Raw genomic sequence first — 19,332 nt, forward strand, 5'->3', positions numbered from 1 at the left:
GAGAGAGAGAGAGAGAGATTTGATGAGTCATGCCAGCTGTACAGAGAAACAAACTTGGGCTAAATAGGGAACTAGAATTCTGAAAAATATAATCTGTAATCAGGCCACAGTAGCTTCTAAGCAAAAATGGGTACATGCAAACCTATTTGAAAATGGGAACCCTACTTTAATGCCCCTCAAGCAGTGACACTAAAAACCTCTCAGACATCATCTGCAGTTCAAGTCTATGGAACCTACAGAGAATGTTACATCCATTTGGTCATCATGATAAAGCTTTTTTATTCTATTTTGGGGGACTACAGTTCATACAAGCCTGCATGGAAACAAACAGCGTGATGTGTTACTAACATGAATAACGAATAGGATAGATGCTTTGATGCTCTACTCTAGACTTAAAAATACCTGTCAGGGCACTCACACTTGAGTTGAACCCAGCAAATACATTTACATACAAAAGTAAAGTAAATGTTAAGTTAGATTTTTGGCCTTTTTAGCTATAAGATACAGCATTTATTGGCCCTGCATGACTCAGTAGAGTGATGGCATTTCACTTCATGCATGAGGATTTAAATGCTTCAGGCGTTTATCATCAACACAGCAAAAACCAACAACCCAGAACTAAACAACTATTTCTCAGAGTTAAAAAGGCATTGAAAGATGCTGTGCATTTCCTGTGAAATAAATGCTGTGTAATGTATCGCTCAAACCACAGTACTGTAAGCATATACAACATCATATGTTAGTTTAGAATACTAGACTCTGGTTCAGATATCAGAGGTCTGAGAAGATTGGATCCATCAATCTACTCCATGCTAGCTGGCTAGGAACAACTTTGAGGGCTAGGCTACTACAACAGTGTAGGGCTTACCACTTCCTTATCCTCCTCTGAGACAAGAGCATCCCCTCTCCCCATTGCTCTCTCTCCTTCCCATCTCTCTCCCCTATCTCTCCCTCTCCCCCATTTCTGTCTCCCTGCCTCCCACCCTCTCTCTCACTCTCTCTTTCTCCTTTGATTTAGCTGCCCTGAGCTTCCAGCATCACTTCATAATTCACGAGGTTCAGCTGCCAAATGAAAGGTTGAGGCAGCCAAACGTGTGTGTGGAGCAGAACTATGAACACTTCATCAGCATCCAAATGGACATCCGAGTTTCGTGCGGAAGGAAAAAAGTACATTTTCCAGTTGTTAGTTGTATTTATTCAAAGCCATTCTTTCTCCCCAACATTAATGGAGTGTGCAAGGTCAGACGTAGCAAAAATCTGAAATGCCACAAGGTATAGCTGCAAGGTAACATTCCATTTATTTGAGGGACCTTGTTATTCTATGGCACCTAGCTTTACACAACTCTCTTAAGGGCATTAAATGCTGATACACACACTTGGCTTGCATGATAAATGAACAAGCAGTGAGTAACAACAAGGCTTTCTTACAGCTTCAGTGTGACAGCAGTATTTCTCCTGAGCATTGCAGAGTGGTCAAGCACAGAGGCAAACAGTGGTGGTGGTGAGAGAGAAGGTCCATGCCCATTTCATTAGTCATTCATTATTCATTGGGAACACAACAGCCATGGTTGTGCTTTAGAAATGAAAAAGGGCAAAGTGGACCCTGAAGGTCTATGGTGGCGCTGTGTTATGTCATGATGACGTTTGACCAAATGCCGAAGAATGTTTTACTGAAACGTGTGAATGATTAAACTATGAATAAATTACTATTTCCTAGCCTAATCATTTATCTCACTGCTATTATGGAGACAAATCAGGAGTTGACCTGCTAACACATTCAGGATTATTAGTTGCCAAGTCTCTCCAAGACACCATGCTTAATGTTAAAAACTTCTTGACGCACCCATCCCGTTAGCGGGATCATTTTCATCAACAGCCGCTGAATTGCAGCGTGTCAAATTCAAATTAAATTACTAAAAATATTACATTTTTTGCAATATAGAAAAACACAGCTTAGCTTGTTGTTAATCCACCTGGCGTGTCAGATTTCAATACAGCTTTTCGGCAAAAGCATAACAAGCATTTATGTAAGAACATCTCTCTCCGTAGACAAAATATTACAAACACTAGCAGCCAAGTAGATTGGTCACGAAAGTCAGAAAAGCACTAAATTAAATCGCTTACCTTTGATGATCTTCGGATGTTTGCACTCACGAGACTCCCAGTTACACAATAAATGTTCCTTTTGTTCCATAAAGATTATTTTATATCCAAAATACCTCCATTTGTTTGGCGCGTTATGTTCAGAAATCCACAGGCTCGAGCGGTCACGACATCGCAGACGAATATTCCAAATAGTATCCGTAATGTCCACAGAAACATGTCAAACGTTTTTTATAATCAATCCTCAGGTTGTTTTTAAAATATGTAATCGATAATATATCAACCGGGACTGTAGCTTTTTCAATAGGAGAGGGAGAGACAATGGCTGCCCCACTCTGTTGTGCAAGCAAAACTCTGCAAACACCCAGCTATCCACTGACGTGATGTGATCTTTCTCGCTTATTTTTCAAATTAAAAGCCTGAAACTATGTCTAAAGACTGTTGACACCTTGAGGAAGCCATAGGAAAAGGAATCTGGTTGATATCCCTTTAAATGGAGGCAAGGCGTCCAATGGAACAGAGAGCTTTCAGGAAAAACAGCACTTGTTGGATTTTACTCAGGTTTTCACCTGCAATATCAGTTCTGTTATACTCACAGACAATATTTTGACAGTTTTGGAAACTTTAGAATGTTTTCTATCCTAATCTGACAATATTCTAGTTTCTGGGCCTGAGAACTAGGCTGTTTCAATTGGGTACGTTTTTTTTAGCCAAAAACGAAAATCCTGCCCCCTACACTCAATAAGTTAATGCATTTTGTTATTAAGCTTTACACTAATTTAGGATTCAGCTGGAGTGACTAGTGTGGAAGGATAGTTACGTTTTAATGTTTAATGATGGGCAGTCTCTACACTGTCGCTCCTCTGGAGATAGTGTCCTGTCTGTGGCCTTCCCAGACCCCAGCAGCTCTAATAAACCCTAATTATTAGGGCCCAACATTGCCCAAATACACTATTTTCCCTTACTTAATATGCACCTTTTACTAGTCATGCTAAACATGATCAGGGTTTAGCATAGGCCTTGTGAAAAACCCTGAAAATGTTTAGCATGGCTAGTTTACAGTATACATACGATATGCAAGGAAATGTACATTGACAAGGGTTGACTAAAAGTGTAATTTTAGATGATGAGTAGGATGTTGCTACCTGAGGGGGAAATATCCCTATTCTTCATGCTGCCTGTGTACAGGCAGCTGGGTTGGCAGTACTATCTTCTATAGTGTTTTAATAATAAATGCACTGTATTCTGCATGGATGCATGAACACAAAGACTGTAGTCAGCTGTACCTGCATCAACACTCCAGTATTTTTTCCTTGATAGCTTGTTCTCCATCTTCTTTTTAAATAAGGACCATGATATGATATAAGGTGATTATATATGATATCATATCATGAGGTCCCTGGCAATTCCCACCTCTACCTAGCACCAACTAAATGATGCATAAAGCTCATCATCAACCTGAAGATTAGCCCACATTATTATGTCAGCTCAGAGAGAAACTAAGCAACTGAGAAACTTTTTGTTGAAAAATGTTGAGATGTGGACTGGACTTCCCCTCTCCTAGTGGAAAATCTTTGGATGACTCAAAGGGAAGCTGATGTTGTAGGCTTAAAGGTTTCTCCAGTACTTTCGTATACTTTTTAGCCAGGAGTTATGAAGGTATCACTCACGAGCCAAAAGTGGTCCCCAAACATTGCATACTATGTCACATATGTGCAGATATGTGCACAACGCCATTGCTCTCCCTCCCTCCCTATCTGCTGTGTCCACTGAGCCGTTGAGCACGTCCTGCAACCTCGTTGAATAAACTGAGCAGGCCTCTTGCTAGCTGTCACTCGAACTGCTAGGGGGCTGACCCACATGGGGGTAAATGTAGGGAAAATGGCACGGCACAGCTTCAAGAAAACAGTCGCATTCAAACTAGGGATTTAGTTTATAATTGAGGTAAAACAGTAATTCAGTGATTATGAATGTATGAACTACACATTGACACATTAAGCCAAAGCGGGAGGTTTAAAACATGCTTTCTTAGTAGCCAAAGTACCAGAAAATGTATTTAATCTTTGAGATGTCACTGGACTGTCACTGGACTCCGACAGTCAGAGCATGAATGTACACCTTCCAGCATGAATGTACACCTTCCAGCATGAATGTACACCTTCCAGCATGAATGTACAGCATGAATGTACACCTTCCAGCATGAATGTACAGCATGAATGTACACCTTCCAGCATGAATGTACACCTTCCAGCATGAATGTACACCTTCCAGCATGAATGTACACCTTCCAGCATGAATGTACAGCATGAATGTACACCTTCCAGCATGAATGTACAGCATGAATGTACACCTTCCAGCATGAATGTACACCTTCCAGCATGAATGTACACCTTTCAGCATAAATGTACAGCATGAATGTACACCTTCCAGCATGAATGTACAGCATGAATGTACACCTTCCAGCATGAATGTACACCTTCCAGCATAAATGTACAGCATGAATGTACACCTTCCAGCATGAATGTACACCTTCCAGCATGAATGTACACCTTCCAGCATAAATGTACAGCATGAATGTACACCTTCCAGCATGAATGTACACCTTCCAGCATGACTGTACACCTTCCAGCATGAATGTACACATTCCAGCATGAATGTACACCTTCCAGCATGAATGTACAGCATGAATGTACACCTTCCAGCATGAATGTACAGCATCAATGTACACCTTCCAGCATGAATGTACAGCATGAATGTACACCTTCCAGCATGAATGTACACCTTCCAGCATGAATGTACACCTTCCAGCATAAATGTACAGCATGAATGTACACCTTCCAGCATGAATGTACACCTTCCAGCATGAATGTACACCTTCCAGCATAAATGTACAGCATGAATGTACACCTTCCAGCATGAATGTACACTTTCCAGCATGAATGTACACCTTCCAGCATGAATGTACACCTTCCAGCATGAATGTACACCTTCCAGCATGAATGTACACCTTCCAGCATGAATGTACACATTCCAGCATGAATGTACACCTTCCAGCATGAATGTACAGCATGAATGTACACCTTCCAGCATGAATGTACAGCATGAATGTACACCTTCCAGCATGAATGTACACCTTCCAGCATGAATGTACACCTTCCAGCATGAATGTACACATTCCAGCATGAATGTACACCTTCCAGCATGAATGTACAGCATGAATGTACACCTTCCAGCATGAATGTACAGCATGAATGTACACCTTCCAGCATGAATGTACAGCATGAATGTACACCTTCCAGCATGAATGTACACCTTCCAGCATGAATGTACTGCATGAATGTACACCTTCCAGCATGAGTGTACAGTAGGCTACCCCTCATCATCATGGTCTAACCTTTGTGGTTCTCATCATTCAGCTGGCCTGCCTATGAGACTGTCCGTCAGACAGGGGAGGTTGAGTTGAGCTGGTCAGGTTCCAAAGACAACTGTTGCCCCCAGGATTAGGACATGCAGTGGAGGGTGAATCCAGCTCCACACTGGAACATAGGGTCCTTAATCATGACACATGCTTCTATAATTAATCCTCTATAACAACCATCATTACAATACAACTATGCCTTCATGGCCGGAAGGGATGCTCTCAACAAAACAAGCCGCAAAAGGAAAGAGCTGGTGGTGGACCCTACCTCAAAGCTCAAGATAACAATACTGTCCAATTTAACAACTCAAACAGGTTTTTTACCCTCCATTGCAAAGTGCTATTAGAAATCCTGATCTAATGCCAAATGCTCTCCCAATGCCAAGGTACTGTAAGCCAGCTGCTGCTTTGAAAAAACGTTGACCAAGTCAACCAACTTTTGATATATGTTCCCTATAACCTGGAGGGCAAACGGTGAAACAAGACAACTATGTAAAAATGTAGAAAACAGCATAACAAGAAGCTGCATTTCTAATAGCTGCCGATGAATGGAAAAACAACACTTGTTGTACAATATTATTAATGAAAAGGGCAGGGGCATAAAGTCATATTCTAATCAGTGACAAAAGCAGCAGGCACTGTGTGGCAGTCAACAGCCACGGGCGACGGATGTTGTGCCTCTGATAGTGTCCGAGAGGTAAGGTTGGGAATTGCCAGGGACCTCACGATACGATATTATCCCGATAGTTAGTATTATGTATTACGTTTCTCATGATTCTCACAATTCTATATGTATTGCAATTCCATACGGTGACTTTTTTGCGATTCGATGTTCCAAACATATTGCTTATCTGTAACGGCGTTCGTCTGTTGAAGGAAGAGAGTCGGACCGAAATGCAGCGTGTTGGTTACTCATGACTTTAATGAATGAAATGCGGTACATGAAATAACTGAAAGACAAAAACAACAAACGGAACGTGAAACTATTACAGCCTATCTGGTGAACACTACACAAAGACAGGAAAAATCACCCACGAAATACAAAGCGAAACTATGGCTCCCTAAATACGGTTCCCAATCAGAGACAACGAGAATCACCTGACTCTGATTGAGAATCGCCTCAGGCAGCCAAAGCCTAAACAACACCCCTAATCAGCCGCGATCCCAAATAATACAAACCCCAATACGAAAACAACATATAAAACCCCATGTCACACCCTGGCCTGACCAAATATATAACGAAAACACAAAATACAATGACCAAGGCGTGACAGAACCCCCCCCCCCCCTAAGGTGCGGACTCCCGGACGCACCTCAAAACCATAGGGAGGGTCCAGGTGGGCGTCTGTCCATGGTGGCGGCTCCGGCTCGGGACGTGGACCCCACTTCATTAATGTCCTAGTTCCTCCCCTTCGCGTCCTGTAATAATCCACCCTCTCCGCCGACCATGGCCTAATAGTCCTCACCCAGATCCCCACTGGACTGAGGGGCAGCTCGGGACAGAGGGGCAGCTCGGGACAGAGGGGCAGCTCGGGACAGAGGGCCAGCTCGGGACAGAGGGGCATCTCGGGACAGAAGCAGCCTGGGACTGAGGGGCAGCCCGGGACTGAGGGGAAGCCCGGGACTGAGGGGAAGCCCAGTACTGAGAGGAAGCCCAGTACTGAGAGGAAGCCCAGTACTGAGATGAAGCTCAGGCAGGTAGTAGGCTCCGGTAAATCCTGGCTGGCTGGCGGAACTGGAAGATTCAGGTTGACTGGCAGATCTGGAAGAGACTGGTTGACTGGCAGATCTGGAAGAGACTGGTTGTCTGGCAGATCTGGAAGAGACTGGTTGTCTGGCAGATCTGGAAGAGACTGGTTGTCTGGCAGATCTGGAAGAGACTGGTTGTCTGGCAGATCTGGAAGAGACTGGTTTTCTGGCAGATCTGGAAGATCGCTGGGCAGACTGGCGGCGCTGGGCAGACTGGTGACGCTGAGCAGACTGGCGACGCTGGGCAGACTGGCGGCGCTGGGCAGACTGGCGGCACTGGCGGTGCTGGGCAGACTGGCGACGCTGGGCAGACTGGCGACGCTGGGCAGTCTGGCCACGCTGGGCAGACTGGTGGCGCTGGGCAGACTGGCGGCGCTGGGCAGACTGGCGGCGCTGGGCAGACTGGGAGCACTGGCGGCGCTGGGCAGACTAGGAGCACTGGCGGCGCTGGGCAGACTGGGAGCACTGGCGGCACTGGGCAGACTGGTGGCGCTGGGCAGACTGGCGGCACTGGCGGCGCTGGGCAGACTGGCGGCGCTGGGCAGACTGGAGACTTCGGCAGCGCAGGAGAGGAGACAGGCTCTGGCTGCGCTAAACAGGCGGGAGACTCCGACAGCGCAGGAGAGGAGAAAAGCGCTGGCTGCGCTGAACAGGCGAGGCGCACTGAAGGCCTGGTGCGTGGTGCTGGAACTGGTGATACTGGATCGAGGACACGCACAGGAAGCCTGGTGCGGGGAGCTGCCTGGAGTGTGGAGGTGGCACAGGATGAGCTAGACCGTGAAAGTGTACAGGAGATCTTGAGAGCAGTGTGGGCACAGGACGTGCAAGGCTAGGGATGTGCACAGGAGGCCTGGTGCGTGAGGCTGGCACCAACTTCACCAGCCGACTAACACGCCAGTTTATACACTGCTCGGTCCGTGAGTGGTGGGTGATTCTGTAACGGCGTTCGTCTGCATTTCGGTCCGACTCTCTTCCTTCAACAGACGAACGCCGTTACATTATCATATATCTGCTGCAGAGGGACAAGAGAGACCCATGAGAAAACGAGTTTTGATCAGTCATGGAAATAAAAGAGCTGAAAACAAATACTGGAGTTTTGGTTCAGGTACAGCCGACTAGCGCAAAATTAATATTGCAATATTGTCAAAAATAATATCATATTCTGCGGTAACATGGACTCTTAACAACGCAATTAAACTTTATTGCTCCTTGCTGAAACAAGCAAGGTGTTGTAGCAAATGAATCTTTGGTTGCCTAGGCAACCCCCCTCTCTGCAGCACCAGCATATGCAGTCAGGAGCGAAGGAGAGGAGAAAATGTGTCTTTAAAATGTGTCTAAAAAAGAAATTGAATGGTTAAATGTGTCATAAAAAAAAAGAATGATTATAACAGTGACCCCAATCATTTGGCTGACCAATAACTGTCATCCAAACTTCCTTGACCGTCACAGCCCTAGTCACTGTGTTGTTTTGTGTGTAGACAGAGCACTGTGTTAGTGTGCATGTGTAATGTCATGTTTTTAGTCCCCTAGGGCCAAGCATCTCTCAGAGGCCTGGATCTGTCTGCTCCACTCACCATCAAAGGGGAAGCTGAGGTTGGCTGCAGCAGTCCTCTCCTACGCCTCTGAGAGAGGCTCTGCTCTGCTGGTTACCCAGAATATCAAACAGTGCATACTCTGGTCTCACTGGATCCTTCATCCAAACATTCCTCCTAGATCCTCCATCCACATCCATGTGGCTCGTCCATCCAAGATGAATTGAAACATCCCATGTTCCCAGTTTGGTCTTGTGGTCAATCTGAGATCATCATCATCTTGCATTGTGAAATATTTCCTTGTGGATGATTTGGCCAGCCTCACCAGATGCACACCTCAGATGCACGGAAATGCACAGCCAGCCAGCCAGCCAGTCAGTCAGCCAGCTGCACATACAGGCCTGAGTAAATGTGGATGCCTACTGGGCTTTAAGGATAAAAGACAAACATAATTCTTGGCTTGATCCAACGACTTAGCCCACAACACATCAAATATACAGTTATGAAGCTGGATTGGTAACACAGACATAAAATAGGATATAAAACCTTACTTAACACACATTGAAATAGAAGTTTCACTGTACATGCTAAGAGCTCCAAGGTGCCAAGCAGCTTATCTGGGAGGGAACCCACCCATAAACAGCTTAAGTAACATATGCTATTCAAACACCAGCTGAACTAAAGATAGCAGTCCAGCAACTAAGTATAGGCTAGTAAGTGTGTTGTAATGTTCTGTACATGTGCCAATTCTTCTCAAAGCAGGTTGTAATGGAGGACCCCTGGGTTGAAAACTCACTGCAGGTATGTCCATGCTGTTCAATATGAAGAAAGAGCACAGGCAATTGCTCCTGATATCAGTGTGTTTACAAACAAACACAGCTTTAGTAGATAATGCTGATAAGTGATCAGCTATGATCTGATCTGAATGAACCCTATTATTACCTGGCAACTGAGACTGAAACACTACTCCTGTAGCAAAAACCTCCACTAACATGATTGGCTGGATCCAGCAGAAATACAAGCATAGACCTAGGCCTGCATGATTGGCTGTAGAGTTGTTGTCATAATCACCACTCATAAGACTGTGCAGACAGTCACAGCAGGAACTAAAATGGACCATGGAGAGGCTGCCTCTACCAAAATTATACCTTGAGATATTACTTCTTGGAAGTCAAAGTTACCATTCATAGAGAGTAGGCTAACCAGCATCAAGAAGTGCAGCCCTGATATCCTCACTACCATGATATTTCTAACCACAAACCTCTAAATGGAGATATTAGTCCAACAGCATTATCAGAGATATGGAGCATATCTCTGATAATGGAGCATATCAGAGATATGGAGATATTAGTCCAACAGCAGAATCAGATGATAGGTTATGTGTTGGCTGTCTCTGACATGCCTTTTCCGACCTTCTCTCTCCAGCTTCCGTCTTCACATCCTATGGTTTTTTCTTCTACTAATGAGCAACAGAGCAATTGCATTAGATCATCACGCAGAAAGGTTTCCAGTCCATTCGCTCTTCCATTCGTTTGGTCTCTGAGGAATACCCAGGTTGCCCGCATCGGATGAAGAGCTCCGTTCACTTCTCCATGCCCTTCTGCGTTAAGAACATCTGTGCCTCACATTCTGTATCAGCTAAGCCTATTCAGGTTCACCAAACAAGGGTGTGTGCAGCGCAAAGGTTATTGAAAAAGCTTGCCATACGCCTAAAATAGCCGAGGCTGGGCTATATATAAACAGGCTGGTCACAAGAAAGAGACGTTGATTTCTGACGTTTGAAAAGGTCCTGAGGACATCTATATGTGCCTTTGTCGGTGCTCACAAAAAAACAACAATGCAGCACTGGGCTTGAAGTCGCGAGCCATGTAACCACGCAGAATTCATGGGTCTAAAATCAACGTTCATCCAATTACGGAAAATTCCAAAGTTTAAATCAGGTTGCTATTAAAACCATCAACAGACGTGGAAAATAGTCAATAGACCAGGTCTACTTTCAAATTTAGGGAGCATTACGATTAAGTAAAGTCAACAGGATTTGAGAATATTCCAAATGTATATTCAAATGGCTCATATATCAAGAGGAACAACAACATTGCTTGTTGACATGATAAGCAAAGGTTTATTGCCAATTAGCATCTCCTTCTCGTGCTACTTTAGGATCTCAGGGGGGGTAACACAGTGTTCTGCTCCTGGGAGGAATGAAACCAAACACAATCACAACAACAGATGGCCAGGAGATAAGCCTTAACCAAAATAGCCTTTTATCACAGCTGATAAAGAAGACATGGTATTACCAGGTAGGCTACATCCTCTATCTAAGCTACCATGATGATGACACCGCAGCATTACCAGGCACAGCAGCCTCCCTCACAGCTGGAGCTCGAGGACCGCAACTCGTCACCATATCAGGTGACATCACAGAGATGAGTCACACACAGCGTGTAGGCTAGCAGTTGAGTGAGCATCACCACTAAAACCTTCAGTAACGATCTAGTATGTTCATGAAGCATTCTTTACACACCTAGCTACATGTATGCACATCTTAAACATCATGTTATGTGAGATGCAATCACAGATGTCCAACCTACGTAGCCTACTTATTGAAGCATAGTCCTATGTTTTATGATAACACAACACAATAGTGGCCTTGTAATGTAATCAAGTAGGGAAACACTTGGTTTCCTGCACCTGTGCACCACCATTAGACTGGGAAGGCTATTTGTATACTAACTTGGACAGGTTTCATCCCACTAAATACCCAATTTATGTCAATTTACATTTATGGAAAAACCACTGTAGGATATTTTATGGCAAACTCAAAATTATTTTGTTCATGACTTAGGGGCAGTAGGTTGCCTAGCGGTTAGAGAGGAGAGCCAGCAACCGGAGGGTGGCCAATTAGAATCCTGGATCCAATGGGAAAAGTTGCGTCACGACTTCCGCCGAAGTTGGCTCCCCTCCCCTACCGATCCCTTTTTCATTTGTCTGTTGGTTTTGTCTTATTAGTTTCACCTGTGTTTAATTTGGTTTAATTAGCTTCCCTATGTGTAGTAGTTTGACCTGCCCTTGTTTTGTGCGGGATTGTCTTTTGTTACATGTGTACATATTAGGTCGTGGTGTATTTTATTTTCTATACTGGACACCCTGTGGTTTTGGGTTGTCTGGTATAGTGTCCTGCGCTCTGTATTGTATTGGGCTTACAGTTTGGTGTGCAATAGTAAAGCACTTTACTCCATTACTCTCTCTCTGCGTCTGATTCCTGCACACACACCTAGTCCCGCGTGACAAGTTGGGGGGCAGTGAGCTGGCAACTGGAGGGTTGCTGGTATCAAATCCTAGATACGATTGTCTCCTTGAACAAGCCACATAACCCCCCACAACAGCTCCCTGTGTGCCCAGTGTGGCAGCCCCCCGCACACACAAAAAAATGTGGGTTCCTCAATGGTTCTTTGGGAAGAGTGATGGTTCTACGTGGAACCATCCTGATCCAAAGAACGCTGCTGTGTTATGCTATTACATGTTATTTTTGACTGTGTTTTGTGAAAGACTCACGGTATGAACTTGTGTCAATTGAGAACAGTTAGTAGTAGTTAATTCTCTCCTCCCCCAGCCATTCCAGAGCTAACAAACCTGATTCAACTGGTTAATAAACAAATATAAAACCTATGGAATTTTAACAAAACCCTGTATGGTTCTACAAAAAAAATCCAATAGGTTTAGTGATTTTTCCAATAGGATTGTCGTAGTCCTATAGGATTTTGTGTCACCTGTATCAGAATCCTACTGGAATTCTATTGGACCACATTTTTCCTTTTGGAAATCAAAAGTAATACATTTGGATCTTACAGGTATTTTATTAGTATTTTTCTTAATTGAACCCATTAAATGGGTGTTATCCTATATAATTCCAATACACGAATCCAATAGAAAAATTGGTCCAATAGGATAGGTTCCGAAATCTGATAGGATTATTCTATTGGATTATTGTATTGGAATTCTACAGGATAACACCCATAAAACAAAATCCAATAGCATAGAATCCCATTGGATCCAATAGGACTGGTTCCAAAATCTTACAGGATTTTTCTATTGGACTATTTTATTGGAATCCTATAACATGAAAGGATTTTTTATTATTATTGATTTATTTTACCCCATTTTCTCCCCAATTTCTTGGTATCCAATTGTTTTAGTAGCTACTATCTAAGGAATTATAAGAACCTTATAAGCCTTATAAGCATGTATCTTTATAGAACCTTCAAAAAAGGTTACCTATAGCACATAAATGGGTTCCGCTATGGTTGCAAGCCCAATAACCCTAATCTGGCACTATATATAACCAGTTTCTAGTGTGCATATTTCCAAAAATCTGTATATGTATTTTTTTTTTTTTTTAACCTTTATTTAACCAGGCAAGTCAGTTAAGAACAAATACTTATTTTCAATGACAGCCTAGGAACAGTGGGTTTAAGTGCCTGTTCAGGGGCAGAATGACAGATTTGCACCTTGTCAGCTCATGGGTTTGAACTTGCAACCTTCCAGTTACTAGTCACAACACTCTAACCACTAGGCTACCCTGTAGCCATCCAGACATAACACCCCATAATGACAATGTGAAAATACATTTTTTGCAAATTTATGAACAAATAAAAACAGATACCTTATTTACATAAGTATTCAGAGCCATTGTTATGAGATTTGAAATTAAGCTCAGGTGCATTCTGTTTCAATTGATTAACCTTGAGATGTTTCTACAACTTGATTGGAGTCCACCAATCAATTGAATGGATATGATTTGGAAAGGCACACGCCTGTCTATGTAAGGTCCCACAGTTGACAGTGCATGTCAGAGCAAAAACCAATTCATGAGGAATTGTCCATAGAGCTCCGAGACAGGATTGTGTCAAGGCACAGATCTGCGGAAGGCTACCAAAAAATGTCTGCAGCATCGAAGGTCCCCAAGAAGACAGTGGCTGCCATCATTCTTAAATGGAAGAATTTTGGAACCACCAAAACTCTTCCTAGAGCTGGCCGCCCGGCCAAACTGAGCAATCGGGGGAGAAGGGCCTTTGTCAGGGAGGTGACCAAGAACCCAATGGTCACTCTGACAGAGCTCCAGAGTTCCTCCGTGGAGATGGGATAACCTTCCAGAAGGACAACGATCTCTGCAGCACTCCACCAATCAGGCCTCTATGGTAGAGTGGCGAGACAGAAGGCACTCCTCAGTAGAAGACACATGACAGCCCACTTGGAGTTTGCCAAAAGGCACCTAAAGGATTCTAAGACCATGAGAAACAAGATTCTCTGGTCTGATGAAACCAAGATTGAACTCTTTGGCTTGAATGCCAAGCGTCACGTCTAGAGGAAACCTGGCATCATCCCAACGGTGAAGCATGGTGGTGGCAGCATCATGCTGTGGGGATGTGTTTCAGCTGCAGGGACTGGGAGACTAGTCAGGATCGAGGGAAAGATGAATGGAGCAAAATACAGAAAGATCCTTAATGAAAACCTGCTCCAGACCGCTCAGGACCTCAGACTGGGGCGAAGGTTCACCTTCCAAAAGGACAATGACCCTAAGCACACAGCCAAGACAACACAGGAGTGGCATCGGGACAAGTGTCTGAATGTCTTTGAGTGTAGAGGTCGACCGATTAATCGGAATGGCCGATTAATTAGGGCCGGCTTCAAGTTTTTTTAGGCACCGATATGGCCGTTTTTTTTTCTTTACACCTTTATTTAATCTTTATTTAACAAGGCAAGTCAGTTAAGAACACATTCTTATTTTCAATGACGGCCTAGGAATGGTGGATTAACTGCCTCGTTCAGGGGCAGAACGACAGATTTTTACCTTGTGAGCTCGGGAGATTCAATCTTGCAACCTTACAGTTTACTAGTCCAACACTCTAACCACCTGTCTCTCATTGTACTCCACAAGGAGAATGCCTGTTATGCGAATGCAGTAAGCCAAGGTAAATTGCTAGCTACCATTAAACTTATCTTATAAAAAAACAATGGGGCGGCAGAGTAGGCTAGTGGTTAGAGCATTGGACTAGTAACTGAAAGGTTGCAAGTTCAAATCCCTGAGCTGACAAGGTACAAATCTATCATTCTGCCCCTGAAAAGACAGTTAGCCCACTGTTCCTAGGCCGTCATTGAAAATAAGAAATTGTTCTTAACTGACTAGCCTAGTTAAATAAAGTTAAAGAAAAAAATCAATCAATCATAATCACTATGATATTGGTTGATGATGACTATTACTAGTTTATCTAGCGTGTCCTGCGTTGTATATAATTGATGCGGTGTTTATTGTTGCTCCAATGTGTACTTAAACATCAATGCCTTTCTTAAAATCAATACACAGAAGTATATATTTTCTAAACCTGCAAATTTAGCTAAAAGAAATCTAGGTTAGCAGGCAATATTAACTATGTGAAATTGTGTCACTTCTCTTGCGTTAATTGCACGCAGAGTCAGTGTATATGCAACAGTTTGGGCCGCCTAATTTGCCAGAATTTTACGTAATTATGACATAACATTGAAGGTTGTGCAATGTAACAGCAATACTTAGACTTATGGATGCCACCCATTAGATAAAATACGGAACGGTTCCGTATTTCAGTGAAAGAATAAACGTCTTGTTTTCGAAATGATAGTTTCTGGATTCTACCATATTAATGACCTAAGGCTCGTATTTCTGTGTGTTATTATGTTATAATTAAGTCTATGATTTGATAGAGCAGTCTGACTGAGCGGTGGTAGGCAGCAGTACGCTCGTAAGCATTCATTCAAACAGCACTTTCGTGCATTTTGCCAGCAGCTCTTCGCAATGCTTCAAGCATTGCGCTGTTTATGACTTCAAGCCTATCAACTCCCGAGATTAGGATGGTGTAACCGATGTGAAATGGCTAGCTAGTTAGCGGAGTGCGTGCTAATAGCATTTCAAACATCACTCTCTCTGAGACTTGGAGTAGTTGTTCCCCTTGCTCTGCATAGGTAATGCTGCTTGGAGTGTGGCTGTTGTCGATGTGTTCCTGGTTCGAGCCCAGGTAGGAGCGAGGATACGGATAGAAGCTATACTGTTACACTGGCAATACTAAAGTGCCTATAAAAACATCCAATAGTCAAAGGTATATGAAATACAAATGGTAGAGAAATAGTCCTCTAAATACTATAACTACAACCTAAAAACTTTTACCTTGGAATATTGAAGTCTCATGTTAAAAGGAACCACCAGCTTTCATATGTTCTCATGTTCTGAGCAAGGAACTTAAACGTTAGCTTTTTTACATGGCACATATTGCACTTTTATTTTCTTCTCCAACACTTTGTCTCTGCATTATTTAAACCAAATTGAACATGTTTCATTATTTATTTGAGGCTAAATTTATTTTTATTGATGTATTATATTAAGTTCAAATAAGTGTTCATTCAGTATTGTTATAATTGTCATTATTACAAATAAATGGCAAAAAAATTGGCTGATTAATCGGTATCTGCTTTTTTTTGGCCTTCCAATAATCGGTATCGGTATCGGCCTTGAAAAATCATAGTCTGAACTAGTGATGCACCGATATGACATTTTTGTCCGATACCGATATTTTCCTTGCCAAAACAAAAAACAATACCGATAACGAATATTTAACATTTTAGCGGCCTTTTAAGCATTCTAGTACAGTTAAATATTTCACACACACACATGGACACAGCGGTCTAATGCACTGCATCTCAGTGCAAGAAGCATCACTACGTCCCTGGTTTGAATCCAGGTTGTATCACATTCGGCCGTGATTAGGTAGTCCCATAGGGCAGCGCACAATTGGCCCAGTGTCATCCGGGCCGTCATTGTAAATAAGAAATTGTTCTTAACTGACTTGCCTAGTTAAATAAAGGTCTCACACACCACACTGACCAAAAAGTGATTTTGTTGGCATTTACGTACAATGGAGAGAACAAGTATTTGATACACTGTCGATTTTGCAGGTTTTCCTACTTACAAAGCATGTAGAGGTTTGTAATTTTTATCATATGTACACTTCAACTGTGAGAGACGGAATCTAAAACAAAAATCCAGAAAATCACATTGTATGATTTTTTAGTAATTGATTTGCAGCAATCAATGTCACAGGAAGGCCAAAAGGATCATCAATGACTTGAACCACCTGAGCCACGACCTATTCACCCCTCTATCATCCTGAAGGCGAGGTCAGTACAGGTGCATCAACGATGAGACCGTGAGACTAAAAAACAGCTTCTATCTCCAGGCCATCCGACTGTTAAATAGCCATGAGTCGCATGGGTGGCATGCCTCTCCCCAACAAAGCAGATAATTCCCCTCCAAATTCCCTTCCCTGTGATGATATGGCTGGACCACCTAGGTGTGGACCTGGACCAGAGTAAAATGGATGTTAACAAAATTGCAAGCGAGTGAAAGTAGCTGCACTTGTGAAAGTAGCTCAATCTCAATTTCAGAAACATTGTTAGCTAAATTTCAGGTTGCTGGCAAACAGTCATGATGTTTGGGTGAGATGACCAGGAGGAGTTAGTAGCAACAAACGCATTGATGTACGCAAGCAAGCACTGTTTTGCAAGCAATCCATTCAATAGACAAATCCATACTGTATTCTATATTAATGCAATTACTGGTGATATGGCAACAAAAGATAAACCCTAATGTAATGAGAGCAACTTAAACGTATCACAGGTGTTTGCCAATGGTCGTAACATAATTTAAATGCATTGCCTTGACGGAATAAGCATGTTTGCTGATGGGTATGCTGGCTAGGTAGGTAAGGTTAGCTAGCTAACACTTGTAAAAAATTATATTTGCCCTCAGAATATGATAAAAACAACTAGCTATATATCAAATATAGTAATGCATTATTAACTAAGCAAATGTTTACTCGTGTACACCATGGCAGAATATGTTAACAACATGGCAGCAGCTAGCCAGCCAATTTACACGAAAAGACCATCCCACTGAAAAACGTTTAATTGGACAATCTTACATCCACCCACCTGATACAAAGGAGGGACATGTACACAGTCCTTCAATGGGTGCAGATTGTCATGGACGCACAATCCACCTTTCCTGATTCGAGTATTTTATCAAATCTCTGGCCTGAATAGAAGTAATTACGAAAAACTGTCAAATTAGCTTAACTATCTTACCTGTAGAGCCCACGAGAAGCAAGGCTAGGATGATATCCTTTGCGTGGAGCATCGCAACTCCTTGATTAGACCACGCAAATGTCTTAATGAAGAATGTTGTGGTTGTTCTTGATATTTTGATATTGTTCTTGATATTTTCAAAAATATTACATTCCCATATTGCTAGATATTTATTTTTCGTATGGCAAATTGGTTGATTATCGATGTAGCAGCGGCAGAAGATCAGCGCCAGCACACTGTTCAAAGAATGAGTGACAAGCCACTGCCTCCATAGACACGTGAATTAATCCGCCCAATCGGAATCACAATGATTTGCTGTAAAATAGTGCGCTGTGCGCAGTAGTCCGTGGTCCTCCTACCTTTTTTATTCAAAATAGGTCAAACATAAACTATAGGGCTATTCGTATACGCCTACCATTATTCAACATTTTGACAGACGTATGCAAAATACACATTTAAAATCAAACTACAGAGCTGTGAGATGATACCAACACAGGGGAGATCTAGACTGACACTTTCTGAATTGATTTTTGTTCAGGTGTAGGCTACTGCTGCTGAGCAGAAAATGATTATAGTCACACGTTCTCCAACAGCTACTGTGATTTCAGAATGGCTGTTGAATTTGTCTAAACAAAATAGGTATAAGATATAAGTTCAAGCAGAGCAGATTGTAAGATAGACACATGAAAGCCTTCGTTATTGCCTCTCTATCTGGAAAGTCAAATTATTTTGTCACCTCTGACAGAAAACACAGTACATCTCTTATTCCACCTCAACATGATTATTTCTAGAAAATAAAAGTCATACATGTGAAAAAGAAAGTAAACATAGTCTATGTATTGTTGTCAAATCGATTTGATTAATTACACTAGTGAACGGTTTGGTCACGCCATCATCATAAACGTTGTCATAACTATTATCACAGGAAGAACAGGTACGACTGGGGGATGAGATTCCCTGTAATCTCAGCTGGGAGGTTTGCACATGTATCAGTTAACAGGAGTTAGCGATGGTGTTGTCAGACAGTGGATTCATTGTCCTGGGAGTCGTCCTGCGGGGCATAGAGGGCCCCTTTGTACAGCCCTGATATTAATCTGGGGAGGCAGAGAACTAGAGGAGTCTGCCTGTTTCTCACATACACATACACACAGAAATAAACGTGCACGCATACACACAAACACATGTAAGTCTTTAAAGGAAATGGGAAGCTGATATCATGCAACCGGCCTGTAATAATGTTATTACCATCAAATTGTAGATGCATCTATCTCAAGGAGGTATATATCTTTATGTCATTAGAGGTGATACTATATATTTCCGTAATCATCTTTGTCACTGCAACTACAAGCCTATGATATC

The 19,332-nt window shown here is 42.6% G+C and overlaps 1 protein-coding gene across 13 annotated transcripts in view; it reads right to left on the reverse strand.

The window, feature by feature from the left end:
- Positions 1 to 18,268, reverse strand: part of LOC124005211 (neural cell adhesion molecule 1-like) — a 119,531-nt gene extending 101,263 nt beyond the window's left edge. For 4 of the 13 annotated variants that reach the window (XM_046314241.1, XM_046314236.1, XM_046314235.1 and 1 more), the window contains exon 1: positions 17,974 to 18,264. In XM_046314241.1, coding sequence (XP_046170197.1) covers positions 17,974 to 18,025 — 52 coding nt within the window. In that variant the 5' untranslated portion in view covers positions 18,026 to 18,264. Of the gene's footprint in view, positions 1 to 17,973 lie in introns of all 13 variants that reach the window. The other 9 variants (XM_046314234.1, XM_046314233.1, XM_046314232.1 and 6 more) reach the window with 4 other exon arrangements.
- Between the last annotated feature and the right edge of the window lie 1,064 nt (positions 18,269 to 19,332).

Source organism: Oncorhynchus gorbuscha, linkage group LG19 (genome assembly GCF_021184085.1).
Source record: "Oncorhynchus gorbuscha isolate QuinsamMale2020 ecotype Even-year linkage group LG19, OgorEven_v1.0, whole genome shotgun sequence".
In the NCBI taxonomy this organism is placed as follows: domain Eukaryota; kingdom Metazoa; phylum Chordata; class Actinopteri; order Salmoniformes; family Salmonidae; genus Oncorhynchus; species Oncorhynchus gorbuscha.